The 21,047-nt window shown below is 35.4% G+C and overlaps 1 protein-coding gene across 1 annotated transcript in view; it reads right to left on the bottom strand.

Annotated features, from left to right (window-relative positions):
* The window catches only part of MAGI2 (membrane associated guanylate kinase, WW and PDZ domain containing 2), a 1,493,747-nt gene that overhangs the window by 1,053,491 nt on the left and 419,209 nt on the right, over positions 1 to 21,047 (bottom strand). Inside the window, exon 2 of the mRNA XM_040260742.1 lies at positions 10,932 to 11,048. Coding sequence (XP_040116676.1) covers positions 10,932 to 11,048 — 117 coding nt within the window. The remainder of the gene's footprint in view (positions 1 to 10,931; positions 11,049 to 21,047) is intronic.

Raw genomic sequence — 21,047 nt, 5'->3', positions numbered from 1 at the left:
AACAAAGATGCTTAAAGGTGATATTTTCTTTCATACCAAAAGGTCTTAGAGATATGATGTTTTCTGAAGGAGCGTTGCACTGTCCATTTTCCAGATTCTCAAGTGTTAAGTGGTGAGTGCAGCCATAGTAGCAATTTCTGAACAGTGCCTTTGTGAAACCTAGAGATTTATCAATTCTGGCTTCATGAAATTTCTTAATTCTGGATTTATGAATCATAGCCACAGCCCTCAGAAGTAGCAGTTACCCTGGTAGGGCAGTGTATTGTTTGAGCATTATTTCTGAGGATCTATTCTGCAACCCTCTTCTCTAATTTTTTCAGCAGTTTTCTAAACAACTACATCTCTAAATTTCTTCCTTTTGAAAATAACTTACATATCTTTATTACCTGGGCTGAACCCTAAAGGACACATTACACATTGTTTTGCTTAATGGATTAGAAAAATGTCTTTGACATTGAAAGCAATAAAAAGAGAATGAAAGCTAGACAGAATATAAGCTTGGCTTACCACTCATTAGCTTCTCAATAGTTTACAATGCTCAGTAGACACCAGATATTATCATGGGTATTATCCTGATCCTTTGAGTCAGAATCTGGGTATTTACCCTGAAACCAGGGAAGATCGGTGAACACCTGTGGACCTCTCAATTTCATGTGTTCCTGGTGAAGTGAACTTGCTCAGTCGTGTCCAACTCTTTGCAACCCCATGGACTGTAGCCAACTGGGCTCCTCCGTCTATGGGATTTTCCAGGCAAGAATACTGGAGTGGGTTGCCATTTCCTTCTCCAGGGGAACTTCCTGACCCAGGGATCGAACCCGGGTCTCCCACATTGTAGGCAGACACTTTACCGTCTGAGCCACAAGGGAAGCCTTCCTGGTGAAAGGATCAAACAAATTGTACCAAGTTGTGTCACCATGTACCAATGCTTAGCTCATTGGAGGATTCAGGATCTGAGAAGCTGTCACTGCACTGGGCTGCATGTGACAGCTAAATGACTGGGTAACAGTTCTGCTGTGAAAGGAATATAGCACTTCTTTTCACCATTTTCCCCATTAAAGTGTTATGAATGCCAAACTAAATAACCATGTTGTCTCTGTTCTGGTTATCTCCAGAACAGGAGAAGGCGTTATTATTCAACAACATTGCTGATGTTGAATAATAATCTGCTACTGACCTTGGTCTTTCTGGCGCCTTTGGAGGAATGACTAGTTGGGTGCCTGTACAATGGCTATGGGAATAATTGTGTGATTTAAAGACCTTGTTTATGCACTACCTATTCTCAACATTTTTTCTGCCTTTATGGGAAACATCAGATTAAAAATGGAGATACACATCCAAGCAATCTTTTACATTCTTACATTCTTGGCTTCTCGAGATTTTTTCAGAACTGTAGGGGATATCAGAGTCATAGGAGTTAACATAATACATCCCATAAATGTTTCTTGGTGTTAGACCTAGACACTTGGATTCCCTGTTACTCACTTAGTAGCTGTGATCTGTCTGAAAAATGGGAACCACAATACATTACTTTGAGGATTGCAAAATTAACAACATAATTAAAGTCCTTGTACGTGGATATCTGGTAAATGTTAATTCATTCTTTTCTCCTCACTCAACCCCTTGTCACCCTCACACTGATTTGTGGAAAAAAAAAAAAAAGCTTTTGTAAAATGCCAAAGTGAGAAACTGGGAACTTTTATAAATACCTGCTTATAGAGTTCCATATAGTTAGAATTTTACATTTAGATTAGAATTCAGAGTATGAAATGGAGACAGAAGGTCTAGAAGTGCTTAGTTAAGTAAGGCTTTAGAAGCAAACTTCAGAAATTAATGAAAGTTTTTAGATAATCCATATTTGATCTCTTTATAACAAGGTAACAGTTTTAATTATGGGAATAACACACTTATCAATTAATTTTTCTGCCCATAAATACTTTATATTCCAATATTTCTGGCAATAATGAGCTAAAAAACCAATTTGATACTTGATTGATAAATGGCCAATGAAGAGACTAATGTCTAGTTGAAAAGAACTAACCTGAAGCTAGCCAATCAATAGATGTTAATTTGAAAAGTTTCCTGATAACTGTCCAAATATATATATATTTTTAAATTGTGGGAATTTCTGTCTGTATTTATTTGGCAAAAATGTGTTTTCTACTGGTGGAATTTCATTCATGCTCATCAGAGAACCTATCAGCTTGTCGAACTTCATTCATGCTCAGTAGGTTGTTCATCGATCTGCAGAGTTCTGTGCTTATTTTTATACTCCAACAGCATGACTGAACCCCTTTGAAGTGCCCTTATATTGCTCATGTCTTCCTGGAGCTTCTGCTAGAGAGTTCTTTCATGCAGAGTGTGGGTTGGGAGCTAGATCTACCTGAGACAGAATTCCTCTTCTTCCAGACTTACTAAATCATTGCTTAAACCTGGAGCCTTAGCTTCTCCATATGTCTTCAAATATGGGATTAACATTTACTTTATATGGATTCTTAGAAAGTTCTAAGATAATGTATGAAAAATATATTTTGCACATAGGAAGTGCGTAGTAAAAGAACTGTTCTAGTTGATGTTCATGGAGTCTCATACCTGGGGCTGGTCCTGGTTTGGGAATCACCAACCATTCCCCCATTGGAAAATGCTAAGATGAATTCAAGACATGAAGTCATGGATTTCCTACAAATATTCAGTTTCTTTACTGAGCAGTAGAGGTTTTTTTTTTTTTTTATTAGTTTCAAAAAATCAAAAAAAGAGGAAAAAAGAGAATTAGAATTCCTACCAAAACTGGGAAAGGACAGATATGCATGCATAGCTCGGTGTTAGCTCCTCAATTCAATCTTTTTTTTGAAGGACAAGGTAAGAATTATCATATATCCCTACAAGTTCATTGTGTTGAGCATCAGAAGAAGCTCTGTCTTCATTCCAACAGAACTGGTGCAGATACCTGTAATTTTGTATTCACACAAAAAAAAACATTCCTGAAAGCTAGCCTTTAAGTAGAAAAGGTAACAGAGCATGGAATAGATACTGGAAAACTAACTGGGAATTGATCCTATTCTAAACGTCTGACTTGCCTAAGAGAGGCAGAATTTACACCTATATTTTTAAATTAAATTGACTGTCAACCCTACATTAGTGTTACCTTTTAATTATTCTGTGTGAGAAACCTTACTGACTTGCCTACATTTTTAAAGAGTGCTGTAAAGACTGCACTGGGCACTAATTTAATCTTCCTTTAGCTAGATCTATTTGGATGTTCACCAAAGGCCATTCAACAGCACAAGTGATATTTATTAATGTTTAACATTAGAAGACATTATATTTCATACTAAACATATCATAAAGATTACAGTTATGTTTTCCTAACAACATACCTAAAGCTTCAAAAGCCTTTATGTCACATGTCAAATCATTAAACATTTCAAAGAAAGTCATTTTAGAAGCTTTGCATTTCTTATGTTTATTTTCCCAACAACTTACTAGGACTACACCGTATTTCAGAATTCATGAATAATGAAGGCAGATTTCAAGGAACATCAGAGTTATGATGGCATCCTTAAAATTCAAAGAAAAACCTGAAAGTACATGCATGGCTAGTTTTATCCAGAACTGCACCTATTTTAAACTCAGCTCTTTATTTTTCCCTGAAGTGTCTGTTGTATTTGATATATCTTAAGCTTTCATAAGCTGTTTACACCTGCTTAATATCGAGGGCATTACATACTCAGAATAATTTAAGCCAATTTGATGAACTGATTTGAATAACAATAAAGAAAAGTAAGCCAGCAGAATCAGAAAAGCACAGCATTTTAGAGCAGAAAGAACCATTAGAATTCATTCTCTTCCCTTATCTCTCTCTCTCCTTAATCTCAAAGGTAAAGCCTATGCCAAGGTTCTATCGTTAGTGGCAGAGCCTAGTCTAGAACCAATAGCTCTCAATTCTTAGATGAATGCTCTTTCCATAGTGCCATATTGCCAAATAGGTAGAGCAAAGGGCTATTTCTACTTATCATGCTCTAACAATTTTAAACTGTAATGTGCAAGTGACTGACTATTGCACTAAACATAAGGATATCACAATTAGTATTCTATTTTCATTGTTCTTTTCGTTAATTAAGATTGAGTGCTGTACCACAACCTACAGCCTTAAAGTTCTGCAATAAATATTAGTGTCCACTGTCATCAGTTTCCCTTAGCTACTATAATCATCCAATAGCCTAAGTAGTCATCAGCCAACTTTGAAAACTTGGGTAGGTCTGACCTAAGAGTCCTAGTTCTTTTTGTTCAAAAAGTGCAGAGGCATACAAGGAAGTGAACACCTGATTTATATCCAACTGGGCTACAACTCTGAAGTCTGCAGGGAGCAGATTCTGGGCTCCCTGGAAGGTGAGCTATTTTACATTGAAAGTAATGACTGACTGGCTATTTTGAAGGTGGAAAAATGCTTTACACACTTATCTCCAATTTTTCCTTGAGCAGTTGCTGGAACCACTGAAGCCTAAGAGTATACATGCTATCTGCCATGGTCCACAAACCCAGATTTCCTATGGAAAGCCTTCCTCTTATGAAGAGAAAAGAGAAGTACAAAACAAAAGAGAAAAAGCCAAGAAGAAAGATTGGGTCATAACCACAAAAAGATGTGATCAAGTCAGGGCAAAGCGAATTATATGTGGTTTGGAAGATCAGTAACATTGTTCACTGCTGGTGTTTATTGCTTTTCTTTTGTGCCAGATATGTTCCTTTATTCTAAAGCTACTGCCCTGTAGTGTTAAATGGATAAATCAATACCATCCCTTTTAATATCCTCTGACTTTCCATTTTAAGCACATTTTGAAGCCATTTCTCTCCTACAGTGTATTCCGTCAACCAAACCAATGAATGTTACTATGTGACCAGGAAAATGCATTTGTTTTGCTCAATGAAAAAAAAAAAAAGAAAAGAAAAGAAAATCCATGATATTTTCACATATATGACATGAAAATAGATCTCACTATTCTCAGGGATAAGAGGGAGAGGACAAAGCTAATATAGCTTTCTATAAAGCAACAACGCATTTTTAAATAAATATACCAGTCAGGCATACATCTGAATGACGAGACACTTTGAAACATTTGCTACTGCTCAGAAGCTTTTGAATTTTTTGACCTACATTTCCAGGGAAAGTTTATAAGTCTCTCAAGAAATTTAGTTTCATTTATTTACAGATTTCCTTCTCTTTTGGCCCACAGGGCTAATAATCATATTTATTCTCTAATAACCCTTTTCTCAACACTTAGCACAAAATATAAGTAGGCTATTTTAAAAAATCAAATACAAATTCATTTTCAAAGTACAAAAATCTGGAACTTGATTCTGAAATAATTGTGAAAGAACATGAGTCACATCCTAAAAACAACGTCAGAATAGAGATTCTAAATTGATGATTCTTATTTGAAACAATAAAGTTAAATTTGAAACAGAAAATATAGTTGGATCTTCTATCTCTGGTCCTATGCCCTCATGTCTACCTACAGTTCAACTTACCATCCCAGCACAGAGACCTATTTTGCTTAAAGATATTCTGAGTACTTAATCATGTTTTTGATTACCTTAAACTCAGAGAATTTCACTTCATTGTTAGAAGATGATTTTAGCTTTATGGTATTCCACAGACTGATTCCACTCTCACTTCTTACCATATGCTTAGAACCATACCTTCATGACACAAATTATGAGTAATTAGATTCATTCATGCCTACACAAATATTGGTTTGTTGAATAAGAACACATATTTTCCACAAGCTTTAAAAGTACTTATTTTTTGCTTAAGAATTAAAATAATTTTTCCCTATGAAGTATCCCCATGAAATTTCTGCCCTAATTCTAGACTTTTTAATAGATATGTGGTCATCTGCTTCTCTCCAATAGTTAACTCTGACTACAGTCTTATATGAGATTGTATAATTAGGGCAAAGGGACATTGACTCTGCATTGCTGTACCTTTCATTGTGCTGGTAAATGTTCTTCTTAAAGGGAGAGAGATCCCTAACATTTACAAGCCTGCTTCTATTTGTTTTTATATGAAAGATAATTTAATATATAACAGAATTTAAAAAAATATATTAGAAGCCTTACAATTTTATTCTTAAAAATGCTCTTTCTAACATAGTTTAGTTATACTAACTTAAAATGCTTAAATATGTAGAAACATCATTGCATGTTATACTTCAATCAGCTCTTCCATAAAAGTAATTTCTTTCATATCTTAAACTTATGATTTTTATTTTATTTCCTTTTTATGGAAGAGTTTTAGACTTTTAGTTTTATTGATTTTTGTCTTTTACTTGGTTTATATACACTGATATTTCTTTTGGCTTCAGATAAATTTAAAATATTTCCCAATAAAACAAATAACAAAGTATGTTATTGGGAGAGAAATTTAATTTTAACTATCCTCCATTTCATTTTGAAACTTCTAAAATTGGTTATTGAAGTCCCTTCCTCATGTCACCTGATATAAGAAAAAAAGTATTCACCATTTATATCTGTGCTCATACCTGCCTCAAAAATTAATTCACATTTCTAATAAATATTAAAGACAGAAAAAACAGAATTTCATCAATAAGTGGAAATTATTATTTTTCTCATATTTAAAAAGCATAGTCGATTCAATCATGGTTGCTTAGACTCGTTAACAATGTGCAATCATTATGCTCAGTAGAATATTAAAATAAACTCCATTTTTTTATCCTTTAAACATTTGAAAAATTTCCAATGTCTTTTGTTTCAATTCCACTCATTTTCCTCATATATTTTTGAGTCTATAAGGACAATGCATGCTGCCTTAACAAGGTACACTTAACACTCAATTAATTTCATCTAATCTCTAATGAGTGCTGCTAGCTTGGTGCTTCTGAAATTGTCTTTTCTATACTTTCAAAGTAATAGAAGTCCTATTTGATGGATGTTCTAAACTCTTTAGAGTTCTTTATCTTCATTTATATACATTTTTCTTGGTTAGGCTTTATCACATTCCAGATCACAACAGTTTTGTTTCATCATTATTTACTCATTTCTCATGAAGTTCTATTACCTAAAACCTATATAGCCTGAAATCTAATTGTTGAAAGTGTCATTTTTAGTATTCATTATTTAAAAACTAAAAGTTAAGTTTCACTTTAGGACACCAGTATACTCTTAAGACATTTACCATCCCTCAATAAATTGTACAGTTAGCTAAATACATAAATACTTAATACTTAAGTATTAAATAAAAACTAAATACATAAATACATTTAGGTACAAAGTTAGGTCTTTAATAGATATGAATCAGGTGGCTGGCTTTTATTCTACAAAAAATAGAGTCAGTTCCTAAGGATCTTTTCTATATAATTCGATTTGAAAGAATGATGAACTGATCTCATGAGTGTGTGTGTGTGTGTGGCTCAGTCATGTCTGACTCTTTGCAACCTATAGACTGTAGGCCACCAGGCTATTCTGTCCGTGGGATTCTCCAGGCAAGAATACTAGAGTGGGTTCCCATTCCCTTCTCCAAGGGATTTCCCCAACCCAAGGATTGAACCTGGGTGTCTCACATTGCAGGCAGATTCTTTACCATCTGAGCCACCAGGGAAGATTCTAAAAAAATTGTACAGTTAGCAACTAAATATCTAAGTACATTTGGGTACAAGGTTAGGTCTTTAATAGATAAGAATCAAATGACTGGCTTTTATTCTACAGAAAATATACAGTCAGTTCCTAAGGATCTTTTCTACATAACTCAATTTAGAAGATGATCAACTGATCTCATAAGTGTGTGTGTGTGTGTGTGTGTGTGTACTCATGTATGTATGGGCCTGTGAGTATAAGTAAGCACTCAGGCTCACTGTATGCCAAACAGTCTTATCTCCATAACTAAGTCCTGCCTTCCATGCCTAGAGACACAGATTTAAAACATATATTTTGAGACATTATGTTCAGAGATAAAGTTCTGGGAAGACAAAATAAAAATGATAAATGCAGTCAACCCTTGTTTATGGGGCAGAGAACAGACTGATGGGATTTTATATTATATGCCTCAATAATTAAGGCCCAGCAGAGAGTTAGACTGACAACCTCTCTCCCATGTTTAGATCAGAAATCAGCCAGTAGCCAGGTCCAGATGTCCTTCAGAAGGAGGTAAAAAAGCTAAACTGTTCACACTAAGATTTGGACCAGTACATTTGTGTGCATAGAGAGAATGGAGTCTCTGTAGCCCTCACCCTAGAACTCTCTCTTATTCACTAGGCACCAAGGAAATACAGCTCCAAGACTTTGCTCCTTTCTTACTAGTTATAGTTGGTGATGGCGGAGTAATGTGGTGGCAGTAAACAGAATTACTGAGTCTCACCTTATAAAAAAGTTAAACCACCCAAACATAGTTTGAAGTTAATAATTTTGTTTCCATGACCTATTCCTCTTAGTAAATTAAACAAGAGGTATCATATTAATGAATACACGAATAAAGGCAGAGATAAGCTCCACAGTAATATAAGTTCCTAATTATTATGGTTCTGGATACATGAAAACCAATGAGAATTACTTGACTCTAAGAATATGTAATGAATGTCACTCCATACTCAAACTCAATTGGTATATTGAATGCACACATAAATTCCTAAACAACAGCTGAATGTTTCACACTATTGACACATCTTTGCTGCATACACTTTGTACATACCTGAACATTTCATTAAAAGTATACTGAGTGAAGCTAGTGGATTGTCCAGATCCAGTTCATCAGTGTGAAGTAATCATAGAAAATATAAATTAGAATCAGATCTGTCTTAGATGCTTTTTTTTTCACTTTTATGCCAAGTTAAGAGCATTGTTAGTGAATGGTATAATCGGATATTAGGAGTACTGGCTACAAATCCAAATTGTTAAATCATAATATTCAGATTCATTAAGTTTCTAATCATCTCCTTTATAGGAGCTATTCAAGGATTTCTAATTGAATTAGAAATTCAATTTATGACCTTGTACAAAAATCATATCACAAACCCCTTTATGTTTACTCATATAAGCCTAGTTATTTTACTCCTATATTTATTTTTCCATCATAGTATTTTTTGGGTACTTTAAAGAGAGATGACTTATTTAAGAAGTTAATGAACTAATGCAAAACTTACTTCTATTATCTTCACATTTAATTACAAGTTCTTATTTATGTCATCACCTTAGCAAGGACTACAAGTATTATTGAATGTCAGCCTCTTATCTATCTTCCTCAGCTTTTAAATATAATAAAGTACCTGGATTCTTTATTCTGTATTTCAGATCTCCTTTCTTTTATGTCACAGAAGATAAATTCACATGTCTGTACTGACAACATCACAGCTTTGAAAATGCATCCACTCATTTCCTTATAAATAGTTCAGTCACTTACTTTAATCTATCTTCCTCTGCCCATCACTCTAATGTCAAACTTACAAGGTCAAGAATGCACTTTTCTCTACTCCTAGTTTTAAAGCAAGAGTCCAAAAATCTATTCATTTGACTAACACACACTGACAGAAATAGCATTTGGACCGACAGGACGTCAGTCAATAAGCATTTGAATCTAGGAATATCTGATAGTGGTGCCATAGCATTTTTGTTTTGATGAGCATTTAGTACTAACAATGGCAAGGGTCTAGCCTTCCTAAGGTGTGTGTAGGCTAAATGGATGCTGAATTATCCATTTTACTTCTTTGTGTGTTTTCATTTTTTCAGTATAGTCATCCTTAATCCATATCTTCTACATAGTTCTAGTAGTTAAATCCTAGAAACTATATATATGGATTATTTGTTTCATCTATTCCAGCCAAGTTTTTCTTTCTTTAATATCAACCTTTCAGAGACCCCATCTTTGAGTTTATTACAGTTTAAAACAAAACTAAAACAAAAGGAGGACTTCCCTGGTGACTGTGTGGTAAACAATCTGCGGACTAATACAGTAGACTCAGATTCAAACTCTGGGCCAGGAAGGTCCCCTGGAGAAGGAAGTGGCAACTCATCAATCCAGTATTCTTGCCTGGGAAATCCCATGGGCAGGGAAGCATGGTGGGCTACAGTTCATGGGATTGCAAAGAGTCGGACAAGACCTAGCAACTTAACAACAAAAAATAAATGAAAGAACATAAACAACACCCACTGATCAGTTTCCGGAGAGACTGAAAAATTTCCAAAGGTCATAGAATCTACCTTGAGAGAAATTGACTTTGATACCTATTTATAACCTATTATCTGGCTTGAAAAGTCCTTGAGTTGTTCTAAAGTAAACAGAAGATTATAAAATTAACTAAAGCAGGTATAAAAAGTTGATTTGTAAAGTTTATCATTTTACTAATTCCTCTCTTTTGAAGTAGCACCTAATCAGGGATTGTTGTGAATTTCTGTAGGCTATGTACAAGACATTTCTGCCCAACACACAATGTCATCACTTTCTCAGAGCTACAGAACATTTTTTACTTTCCGATGCATAATTTCCTTTTAACTTGTAAGACCTCTCTGCTGCAAACTGGTGACGATATTGGCAGTTACTGTGCAGATTCTAGCTACAAAATAGCTTGTTTAACTAATGAATTGGATTTGCATTCTTTGTCTCCCTGTGTGGACTTCTACCCAAGACATTGAAATCTTCAGCATCATGGACTGGAACTAATATTTCTCAATATCAACTTGAGAAGTAAGTTAGTTTTTATGGCTTGAAAATCACAAGTCTCTTCTGGATCTGACATCATCATAAATCACACAACTGCAGTTATAAGCTTTTGCACTTATAACATCCATATCTCAAATAAATTGTCTATTTCAAAGTCTATCATTTAAAAAATCAGTGAAATTTAACTTCTCTTTTAAATTAAACAATAAATATATAACTGACCATTTATCTATTACTATAGTAAAAAATAACATCGCCTGTTACTCACATGGCACGGTGCGGAGGTAGAGGTTGTCACGAATAATTTGCTGAAGTTCATGGTCCACAGAACCCTTCTGAAATCGTAAGTTGAGGTAGTGACGAAGATCCTTATCAACAATTCCTCCTAGAATGATACAGTTGGAAAATAAGTGAGTAATTTGATTCTATCATAAACATACTCAGGAACTCCTGTAAAACTTGCATTATCTCACATTGCTCTTTTGACCTTCTGAAACATTTATCACCCATACTAAAAAAAGATAACATTTACTAAGATAATAATTATCCACCAAGTCAGTGCTCAGTGTTTTACATGCACTCTTTCATTTTTCATTTAGAATGGTCTGTATTACAGCAAAAGACACATATCCCTCTTGAACAGAATATATACGAAATGTCATAGTATATCTCATTGCATGGCTAAAAAGAACTTTTTTATTTTTTTAACTTCCCACATTTGCTTTCCCCTAGTCTTTCTGTTTATACATTTGACTACTCTACGTAACTTATACAAGAGAAATCTATGTTATTTGCCCTTTTGAGACTGGCTTGTTTCACTCAGTATGTCTTCAAGTTTTAAAAAGATTTTTAAGTTATTTAAAGTTAGTTACTCTGGATTTGGATAAGTAGGGTGATATAAAAAGTTAAAAAAAAAGAATTAGACCAAAATTAATGTTTTACTATCTTTACAAAATGAATAAAAGTAATGCATCTGTTGTATAAAATATGAATAGATGTTTTAAAACTGTAATGTTTGAAAGATTTTAAGTATTTTTAGAATTTATTATTAGTATAGAAGTAATTTTGAGTATCAGTTCAGTTCAGTTCAGTTCAGTTGCTCAGTCATGTCTGATTCTTTGTGATTCCATGAACCTCAGCATGCCAGGCCTCCCTGTCCATCACCAACTCCCGGAGTTCACCCAAACCCATGTCCATTGTGTTGGTGATGCCATCCAGCCATCTACATCCTCTGTTGTCTCCTTCTCCACCTGCCCTCAATCTTTCCCAGCATCAGGGTCTTTTCCAATGATTCAGCTCTTCACATCAGGTGGCCAAAGTGTTGGAGTTTCAGCCTCAACATCAATCCTTCCAATGAACACCCAGGACTGATCTCCTTTAGGATAGACTGGTTGGATCTCCTTGCATCAAACAAGCTGGGCATTAGGTAAGGAAACCAATAGTATTTTTAACTGAACTATCAAAATTCCTAGTCTTCAGTGTTTCTCATATATTTTAGTCAGTAGTCTCAATTTATTTTTCTACCCAATATGATAGCAGAAAACAAGTGACAGGAAAACTTATTGCTTATAAAATGCACATAAATATTACATCCAGAATGCTTGCACATATTATTTTCCAAATTCAAAATCATTTTTTTTCAATCAAAACAGTGGAACAATCAGAAATGAAAGTAACTGGAAACCACCATCACAATATCGATTATCTATTGTTTGTATCTCCAAATGCCCTGCATTTCTGTAGGTCTTGGACTTACTGACATCACAGTGAATTAATCAAAACAAGATATCCCGAATTTCTGTTTTCCTTCCTTGGTCTTTCATAGTCAGAAGAACAGGGCTACACTTGCTAATTCAACACAGCTGTTGAGCAATCACCATTCTTGACTCTTCTCAACTCTCTTCTGCCTAGTTATGAGTCTAGAGGTCTTTCAGCAACTGTACTTCTCTTCTCTTTTCTTTCTGTCTACTATGTATGGGGCATTGGAAAAGACCCTGATGCTGGGAAAGACTGAAGGTAGGAGGTAAAGGGAATGACAGAGGATGAGATGGTTGGATGGCATCACCGACTCAATGGACATGAGTTTAAGTAAACTCTGGGAGTTGGTGATGGACAGGGAGGCCTGGCCTGTTGCAGTCCATGGGGTTGCAAAGAGTTGGACACGACTGAGTGATGAACTGAACCAAATATGTGGGGCATGTAAAGTGATGAGATCCTTTCTGGCAGCCTGAAAAAATGCTAACTGTAGAACAACAGATGTAGTCTGTCCACTAAAGTAGGCTAGAATCATTCGCCTAATATAACATGGATAAGCTCAAATTTTGTAGTCCAAGATGAGACTTGGCTCCTGAAAATATATTATCAATTTAAACCAGTTCTTCTACTACAAAAATACCACATTAGCAGTCACAACTAAAGAACCTCTTGATTAAGGTGAAAGACCACAGTGAAAAAGCTGGCTCATTCAAACTAAACAAACTAAACATTCAAAAAACTAAGATCATGGACTCCGGTCCCATTACTTTATGGCAAATAGATGGGGAAACAATGGAAACAGTGAAAGACTATTTTCTTGGACTCCAAAATCCCTGCGGATGGTAACTGAAGTCATGAAATTAAAAGACGCATGCTCCTTGGAAGAAAAGCTATGACAATCCTAGCAGCGTATTCAAAACCAGAGACATCACTTCCCCAACAAAGGCCGGTATAGTCAAAGCTATGGTTTTTCCAATAGCAATGTACAGATGTGAGAGTTGGACCATAAAGAAGGGTGAACACTAAAGAATTGATGCTTTTGAACTGTGGTGCTGGAGAAGATTCTTGACAGTCCCCTGGACAGCAAGGATATCAAACCACTCGATCCTAAAGGAAATCAACCCTGACTATTTCATTGGAAGGACTGATGCTGAAGCTTCAATACTTTGGTCACCTGATGTGAAGAGCCAACTCATTGGAAAAGACACTGATGCTGGGAAAGATTGAGGGCAGGAGGAGAAGGGGGCAACAGTGGATGAGATGGTTGGATGGCATCACCAACTCAATGGATATGAGTTTGAGCAAACTCTGGGAGATAGTGAAGGACAGGGAAGCCTGATATGCTGCAGCCTACAGGGTCACAGAGTCAGACACAACTGAGCAACTGAACAACAACAAGTTGTCTCAAAAGTTTACTTACCTAAGAAAACAATAACAAAAATGGTTATCTATTCATTCAGGGACTGGGCTCTATCTATTTTTTCCATGGAAAAATCTGAAGAAGTTTCTGAGAATTAATATAAATTTTCTTCCATTAACTAAAATGAATTGTCACATTTGTTTTGGAAGGTCTTTCTCGGCCTCATATTTTGCTAATACTTCATCATCCTTCACAATTTATCAGAGCATCTTTCAGATAAGGCAATTTTATTAGTATTTACCCACTATCCTTATTATGAAAAATTCTGCTGGTTGTCTACCCAATATTTTCTCTATTCTTTTTTATTTAGAGCCAGTTTAGTTGCAGGCCTATAACATGAATTTCAGACCCAGGACATGGATCATGGTGGTCTGAAACCATCAGACAGTCTAGTTCTCTACCTCTTGAGCTGCCCTTGCAGCTTCCAGCATCTCTGTCCTGGCCATTGAGGCCTAACACAGAAGGAGGGGGTTTCTTTATTCATTAAACTAAAACTTATATCTGATATCAAGACCCTTTGTATCCATTTCATTTTGGCTAGACTGGGTATTCCTGTTTGGGACTTCCAGGACTCTTCTCTCTCTGGTAGACTTGATATTCTGATCACAAACCACAAAGAGAGCTGGAGAAGGGGAAAATCCAACATGCTAAAGATACTGTAGTAAAAGTTAGAAACAGCCTGGGTCTTTAATGGCTTCACTGAGCAGCTAAAATATTAACTACATAGCTTAGAATATTGTGTTATAAGAGAAAAAGTAAATACTCATTTCTTAAAACTATTATGGTTTTGGTTACCTGCAATTATACATGATCCCAATCAATAAATTGCATGAATAGAAAAGTTTTGTGTACATATGTATATATAAAATACATATACTTTTAAAGGCATCTTTTTGTTAATTAGACATTTCAATTAAAGAAGGATTAAGCAACAGATATTGGGCAATGTCTGAGCTGAAAAATAGAGCCTGTATCTTAAGAGTATCTGATTTTAGGTATATAACTAAACATTTTAAAGCAAACTAAAAAATAGAGTGCCTGATATTGATTCTTAAGAAATGTTATATATAATGAAAATAAAAAAATAATCTGCTATCTTATTTGCCCTAGATATAATTTTTGGTTTTATTATTATCATTTTTAGACTTTCTGTTTTTTGTCATTTGTTAGTAATGACAAATGACCTAGACCAGATCTGACCTACCTAGATCTGGTAGCTTATAGAATACCTGCATCAATCATTCTGTCAGCTTAGCACTATCAAGCTCACCATACCATTGCATACTTTAGCCATTTTACTCTTCTCTTAAAAAAAAATTGAGTTATTTCACTTAACCAAAAATTATTTCCTTTATTTTACAAAATAAAATAATAGATTAAAATATATACTACCTTCTCAAATTACATATTTGTCAATAAGACATATGGGGAAAATATGAAGCCTATGATTCTGCTTCTAAGGAACATGTACCTAATTCTCATAATCTACAGTCTGAAGACAAAAATTCTTAGCCCAAAGCAGTCAGGTATCTTCTCAGCAGAGCCCAGACAAGCTTTTCAATCTGATATCAAAGTATGACCTAGGAAGAACCCTGGGGAAAGAACTTAATCCAAATTCTTCATATTGCAAATAAAGAAAGTGAAGCTCACACAAATTATTTGGCACTGGGTTCAGAGCAAAGATGGGGTGGGGAGTGGGAGAAGAATCAGGGAGCAATTCCAGTGGATTATTTGAGGAGAAAACTCTAAATGTTACAACTTGAAAATGGCATGCCTCTCACAGTTTCTATACTTTTCAGAAATGTCCCCGGTACAACTGCTCTGTTCCCTCTACTACTTGAATGCCTAGATAGGGGTAGCAAAGGAAGAAGATTTGCAACTTAGCTCAAATGGACAGAAACTCCTTGGCATATTCCTTAAGAAAAACGGCTTGTTCTAGTCATGTAGCAGTCTTCCTAAGGTTGAAGAAGAAATACACCAGGCTGTATAATACATGTGCCAAGAGTCTGGTTGCTACTAGCTGGCAAGAGTAGCCCCACTACTCATTTGTGGGCAGGATGGTTGACTCAAATTTTCCGTCCCTTGAGTCAAATGCTTCTCAAATCATGCCCCTTAAAAATTTGTAAGCTAGGGAGAGTAATTCACTGATTAGGACAGTGCTGTGTGTGTATGAAGAAGAAAGTGGAGATGACTGGCAAGTAAAGGTGGAGATGACCAGCAAGTCAAAGTCTGGTTCATTTTGTCATTTACTCATCCTGTGTTTCAGCCAAATGAGCCTGTTCTAACATTCTATTGACCTTATATTTCCTTCTCCATAACTCATTTTTTTCCTTTACACTCCATAAAATCCTGAAGTGGGCATTTGATTTTTGTTTGCACGTTTGTACTTTTGAAAGAATTGATGCTTTCAAACGGTTGTTCTGGAGAAGACTCTTGAGAGTTCTTTGGACTACAAGATCAAACCAGTCAATCCTAAAAGAAATCAACCCTGAATATTCATTGGAAGGACTGATGGTTAAGTTGAAGCCCTGATACTGTGACCAACTGACATGAAGATCCAACTCATTGGAAAAGACCCTGATGCCGGGAAAGACTGAAGACAAAAGAAGAAGGGAGCAGCAGAAGACGACATGGCAAGTTAGCATCACTGACTCAGTGGACATGAATTTGAGCAAACTCCAGGAGATAGTGGAAGACAGAGGAGCCTGGGGTGCTAAAGGTCACAAAGACTCAGACACAACTTAGTGACTGAACAACAGAAATGTTTTTGCTTTACCTTTATAATACCTTCTTTGGTAACAGCACCCTGATTTCACTTTTCAAGTTATGTATCTCTCATATTCTGTATAATGTAGTTAGACCTGTAGTCACTTTTCCCTGTTCTCTCTTATCCATTAAAGTTTCTTTTCTAGAAGCTGTCTTTTAAAATATGTTTATTCATTTCTTCTTACTTATTTGGCTGTACCAGGTTTTAGCTGCAGTACATGGGATATTTAGTTGCAGCATGCAAAATCTCAGTTGCAGCATGTGGGCTCTAGCTCCCTGACCAAAGATTGAACCCTAGTCCCCTGTATGGAAAGCATGGAGTCTTAGCCACTGCACCACCAGGGAAGTCCCTAGAAGTTGTCTTTGTAAGACAAGGATATGAATGCAAATGAATAGATCCTGAAAGCAGCACCTTGAAAAGTCTACCCATCACTTTTGCTTCCAGGACATACAGAATTGCCCCTTTCCTATGTTTTTCTAGTCAATTTCTCCCACTTTCCCTTTGTTGTTTTCTACTAAAGAAACATTATGGATAAGAAAGCCTTCCTTCGGATACTACTGGTTTAATTCATATTCATTCTTCAGCTTAAAATTATCCTTGCCTTGGCATACTTTGTGATATTTTGGCCAGCAGTCTTTGTTTTTTGAACTTCCATATCCTGGTCCTCTTTCTTAAACAACTTGTACATTCTAATAGACCATACGTAACTAGTGGATCTGCTTTAAGTTATATATTAAACTCTAAGCTTGCTGGGACAGGGAATTTCCTAATTATTTGAGGTCTTCTCCTCTCTCCTCACTTTGGTCTCTAAAGCAGTGCCTTCTTAATATATGAGACCCGGAAATGTTTACTGAATAAAATCACAAATGGACAAGTGGACAGAATGCTAGATTAGAGATTTGGAAACTGAGCTTTAATTACCACTCCAGCACTTACTCATTGAGTGATCTTGCACAAATCCTTTAATCATTTCTGGGTCTCATTATTTGTACGTATTAAAGGTGGGTCAGTTTTTACTGCTACAACGGAATACAATTAGACTGGGTGACTTAAACAATAAATAGCTATTTCTCACAGTTCTGGAACCCAAGAAGTCCAAGATCAAAGAACTGATCTTGATCAAAGAAGCTGAGGGTATGCTTCCTGGTCTGCAGAGGGTCCACTTCTCCCTGTATCCTCTTACCACCAAGAGAGAAACCAGCTCTCTAGTGTTTTTTCTTATGTGGGTACATATTTCATTCATAAGAGGTCCACCTTCGTGAACTAATTATTTTGCAAAGTCCCAATCTTTCACGATAAGAGCTTAGGATCTTCACCTTTGTAAGAGACCCAAACATTCTACCAAAACAATATTTGTAGAACCAAATAAAGTTTATGCTAGACCCAACTTCTATATTTTCATAAGCTATTTACTAAATATTTCTTATATTTTGGTTTTTTTGGGGGCAATCAACAAAATTATTTTGTTAGTATAATTATAGATAACTAGTTATAGTCCATTAGAAATAAAGACATAGAAAACACAGCAGCATTATTTGTAATTGCCAAGATACGGATGCAACCTAAGTATCCACCAACATATGGATAAAGAAGATGTGGTGTGGTGTGGTGTGGTGTGTGTGTGTATAAAATGTAATACTGTGCGCTGTGCTATGGTTAGTTGCTCAGTCGTGTCCAACTGTTTGTGACACCAGAGACTGCAGCCCACCAGGCTCCTCTGTCCATGGGAATACTCCACGCAAGAATATTGGAGTGGGTTGCCATGCCCTCCTCCAGGGGATTTTCCCAACCTAGGTCTCCTGCGTTGCAGACAAATTCTTTACCATTTGAGCCACCAGGGAAGCCTCAACTATAATACTATTCAGCCATAAAAAAGAATGAAATTTTTCCATCTCCAGCAACATGAATGAAGGTAGAGATCATTATAGTAAGTGAAATATGTAAGGCAGAAAAAGACAAATGCTGATAACGTCACTTTTATGTGGAATCTAAAAAAAATGCATCAAACTAATGATTATAACAAAAAAGAAGCAGATTCAAAGATATAGAGAACAAACTAGTGGTTCCTAGTGAGAAGAAGGAATTGAGGAGGGGCAATACAGGGGTATAGGATTAAGCAGTATACTCTATTAGATATAAAACAAACTACAAGGATATATTGTACAACATAGGGAATATAGGCAATATTTTATAATAACTATATATGGAAGACAATCTTTAAAAGTTGTGGATAACTCATGCTTATAACATATAATATGAAATATCAAGAATACTTCAATTTTTAAAAAAAGAGAAAAAGGATAACCCCAGTGGATAATCTCCATTTGACATTTTTTTTAAATCATCTGAATTGTCCAGGAAGCTAAGGTGATCAACAGAAAATTGATTTCACATATTCTCATTGTCAAACTATTAGTGAAATAATCAAGTAAAGCAATCTGTAAGGAATTGGAAGAAGGGGGAAAAAAATCTATCCATTTGCCTCAGGATATGTCTTTCCACTAGTGACTGCAAGTTTATTTTATGTTAATTTATTAGATGGTGAGGAGGTTGAAGAGAAAGGAAAGTACAAGGCTTTGTTGCTATGTTCCTTTTTTAGGAATAGTTTCAGCTGGCTCATCTCAAAAATGAATAAATAAATCACAGAAAGTTGTTTGGCTCTTTTAAGATCCACAGCCACACAGTAAGTGACAGACATATTTAATCCAGTCTACTGGGACAGGCTCCATCCCCTTTTTAGGTGAAAAATTGTGCTTTGGTTTCTGATGATCTAGAGACCCATCTCATTTTCAGGTGACTAGAGTTTTATACACAATTACTGAATTCATTTGATCTATACTCATTTTTTTTTATAAATTATGAGCCAGTAAAATAATTCTTCCCCTAATAATTCTCCTTTGCCTATTTTAAAGAGAAGCACAAATATAAGGCCCTTGATAACTCATTACCAATGCCATGGTTAATTACTTTTCATAGTTGAAAACATTTAGTTATATGAAAATTTGTAACAATTCCATGCTTTAATCACAATATTAGAGAGTTCAGTCAATCTTTTAATTATGATTTTATATCTTTGTGTGTGGTTTTTCTTCAAAATTTCAGTAGTATCACATATTTTGTATAAGAAATGCAAAAATAAAAGAGACAAAAATATATTAAACAGTTGCAGATCATTAGGAGATTCAAAACCAGAGAGAATAATTGATATTTCAGAAAAAAATGAAAGAGAATTGTAAGTGGCTTATAATATTCTGCAGTTCTACTGAAAATGATTTTATTTTTAATCATTTCCTTCCCCCACTATTGTACAGATGGGATATTGAGTTTCATTTTTCATTGTTAGCCTCAGTCTCAAAGTAAATATTAGAGTTGTTCTTATAATTATGATTATAGGTTCCCATGGGGAAGGGAAAATGAATATTACTCTTTTCCTGGCATTGTGCTAGGTGCTATACATGCATTACTCAAAATTTTACAATGAAGAAATGTAAAGGACAGGATATACTTGAAAGCAAACTCAGGTGCATCTAAATTTTCTATAATATCTCAAGACGGCTAGTTTCATCTAGGAACGGCATTGTCTACTGATTTCCTTGATTTGCCTAACCTTTTTTTTCTTTTTAAAATTTTATTTTTAATTGGAACCTAATTGCTTTACAATGCTGGGTTGGTTTCTGCTGTACAACAATATGAATCAGCTACAAGTATACATATATTTCCTCCCTGTTGAGCCTCCCTTCTCCCCATCCCACCTCTCTAAATCATCACAGAGCACCAGGCTGAGCTCCCTGTGTTATACAGCAATTTCCCAGTAGCCATTTATTTTACAAATGGGTAATGTATATATTTCACAGCTATCTTTCACAGACCTAGAGAATGGACTAGGGACACAGTGAGGGAAGGAGAGATTGGGATGAACTGAGAGAGTAGACTTGTGTAACTCTTAAATGTTAGATGTTCTTTATAAAAAGCAAGATTCAACTAATAAGAAAAAAAAAAAACACACGTGACCAAAAATGAATCTGACCTAAATTCAATTTATAAACCAGAAGTTATACCACTGTAAGTTACTAATAAAACATCTATTAGGATAGTTAAGTGTGGGTTTGAAACTACTGAAGTTTAATAAACCATGGAAGTGTTAGTTGCTCAGTTGTGGCCAACTCTTTGCGACTACATGGGCAAAGAAGGCCACCAGGCTCTTCTGTCCATTGAATTCTCCAGGCAAGAATACTGGTCAGTCGCCCTTCCCTTCTGCAGGGGATCTTTCCGACCCAGGGAATGAATCCAGGTCTTCTGCATTGTAGGCAGATTCTTTACCTGAGCCACCAGGGAACCCCAAAGCTCTAAAGTTTCTACATAAAATTATTAAGGTCAAAAAAAGAAACTATTGTTCAAAACATAAATTAGCAGGCAGTTTACTTTTTAAAATTTAGAGTCTT

Source organism: Oryx dammah, unplaced genomic scaffold (genome assembly GCF_014754425.2).
Source record: "Oryx dammah isolate SB20612 unplaced genomic scaffold, SCBI_Odam_1.1 HiC_scaffold_18, whole genome shotgun sequence".
Taxonomy (NCBI): Eukaryota; Metazoa; Chordata; class Mammalia; order Artiodactyla; family Bovidae; genus Oryx; species Oryx dammah.
This window is presented reverse-complemented; position numbering and strand designations above follow the sequence as displayed.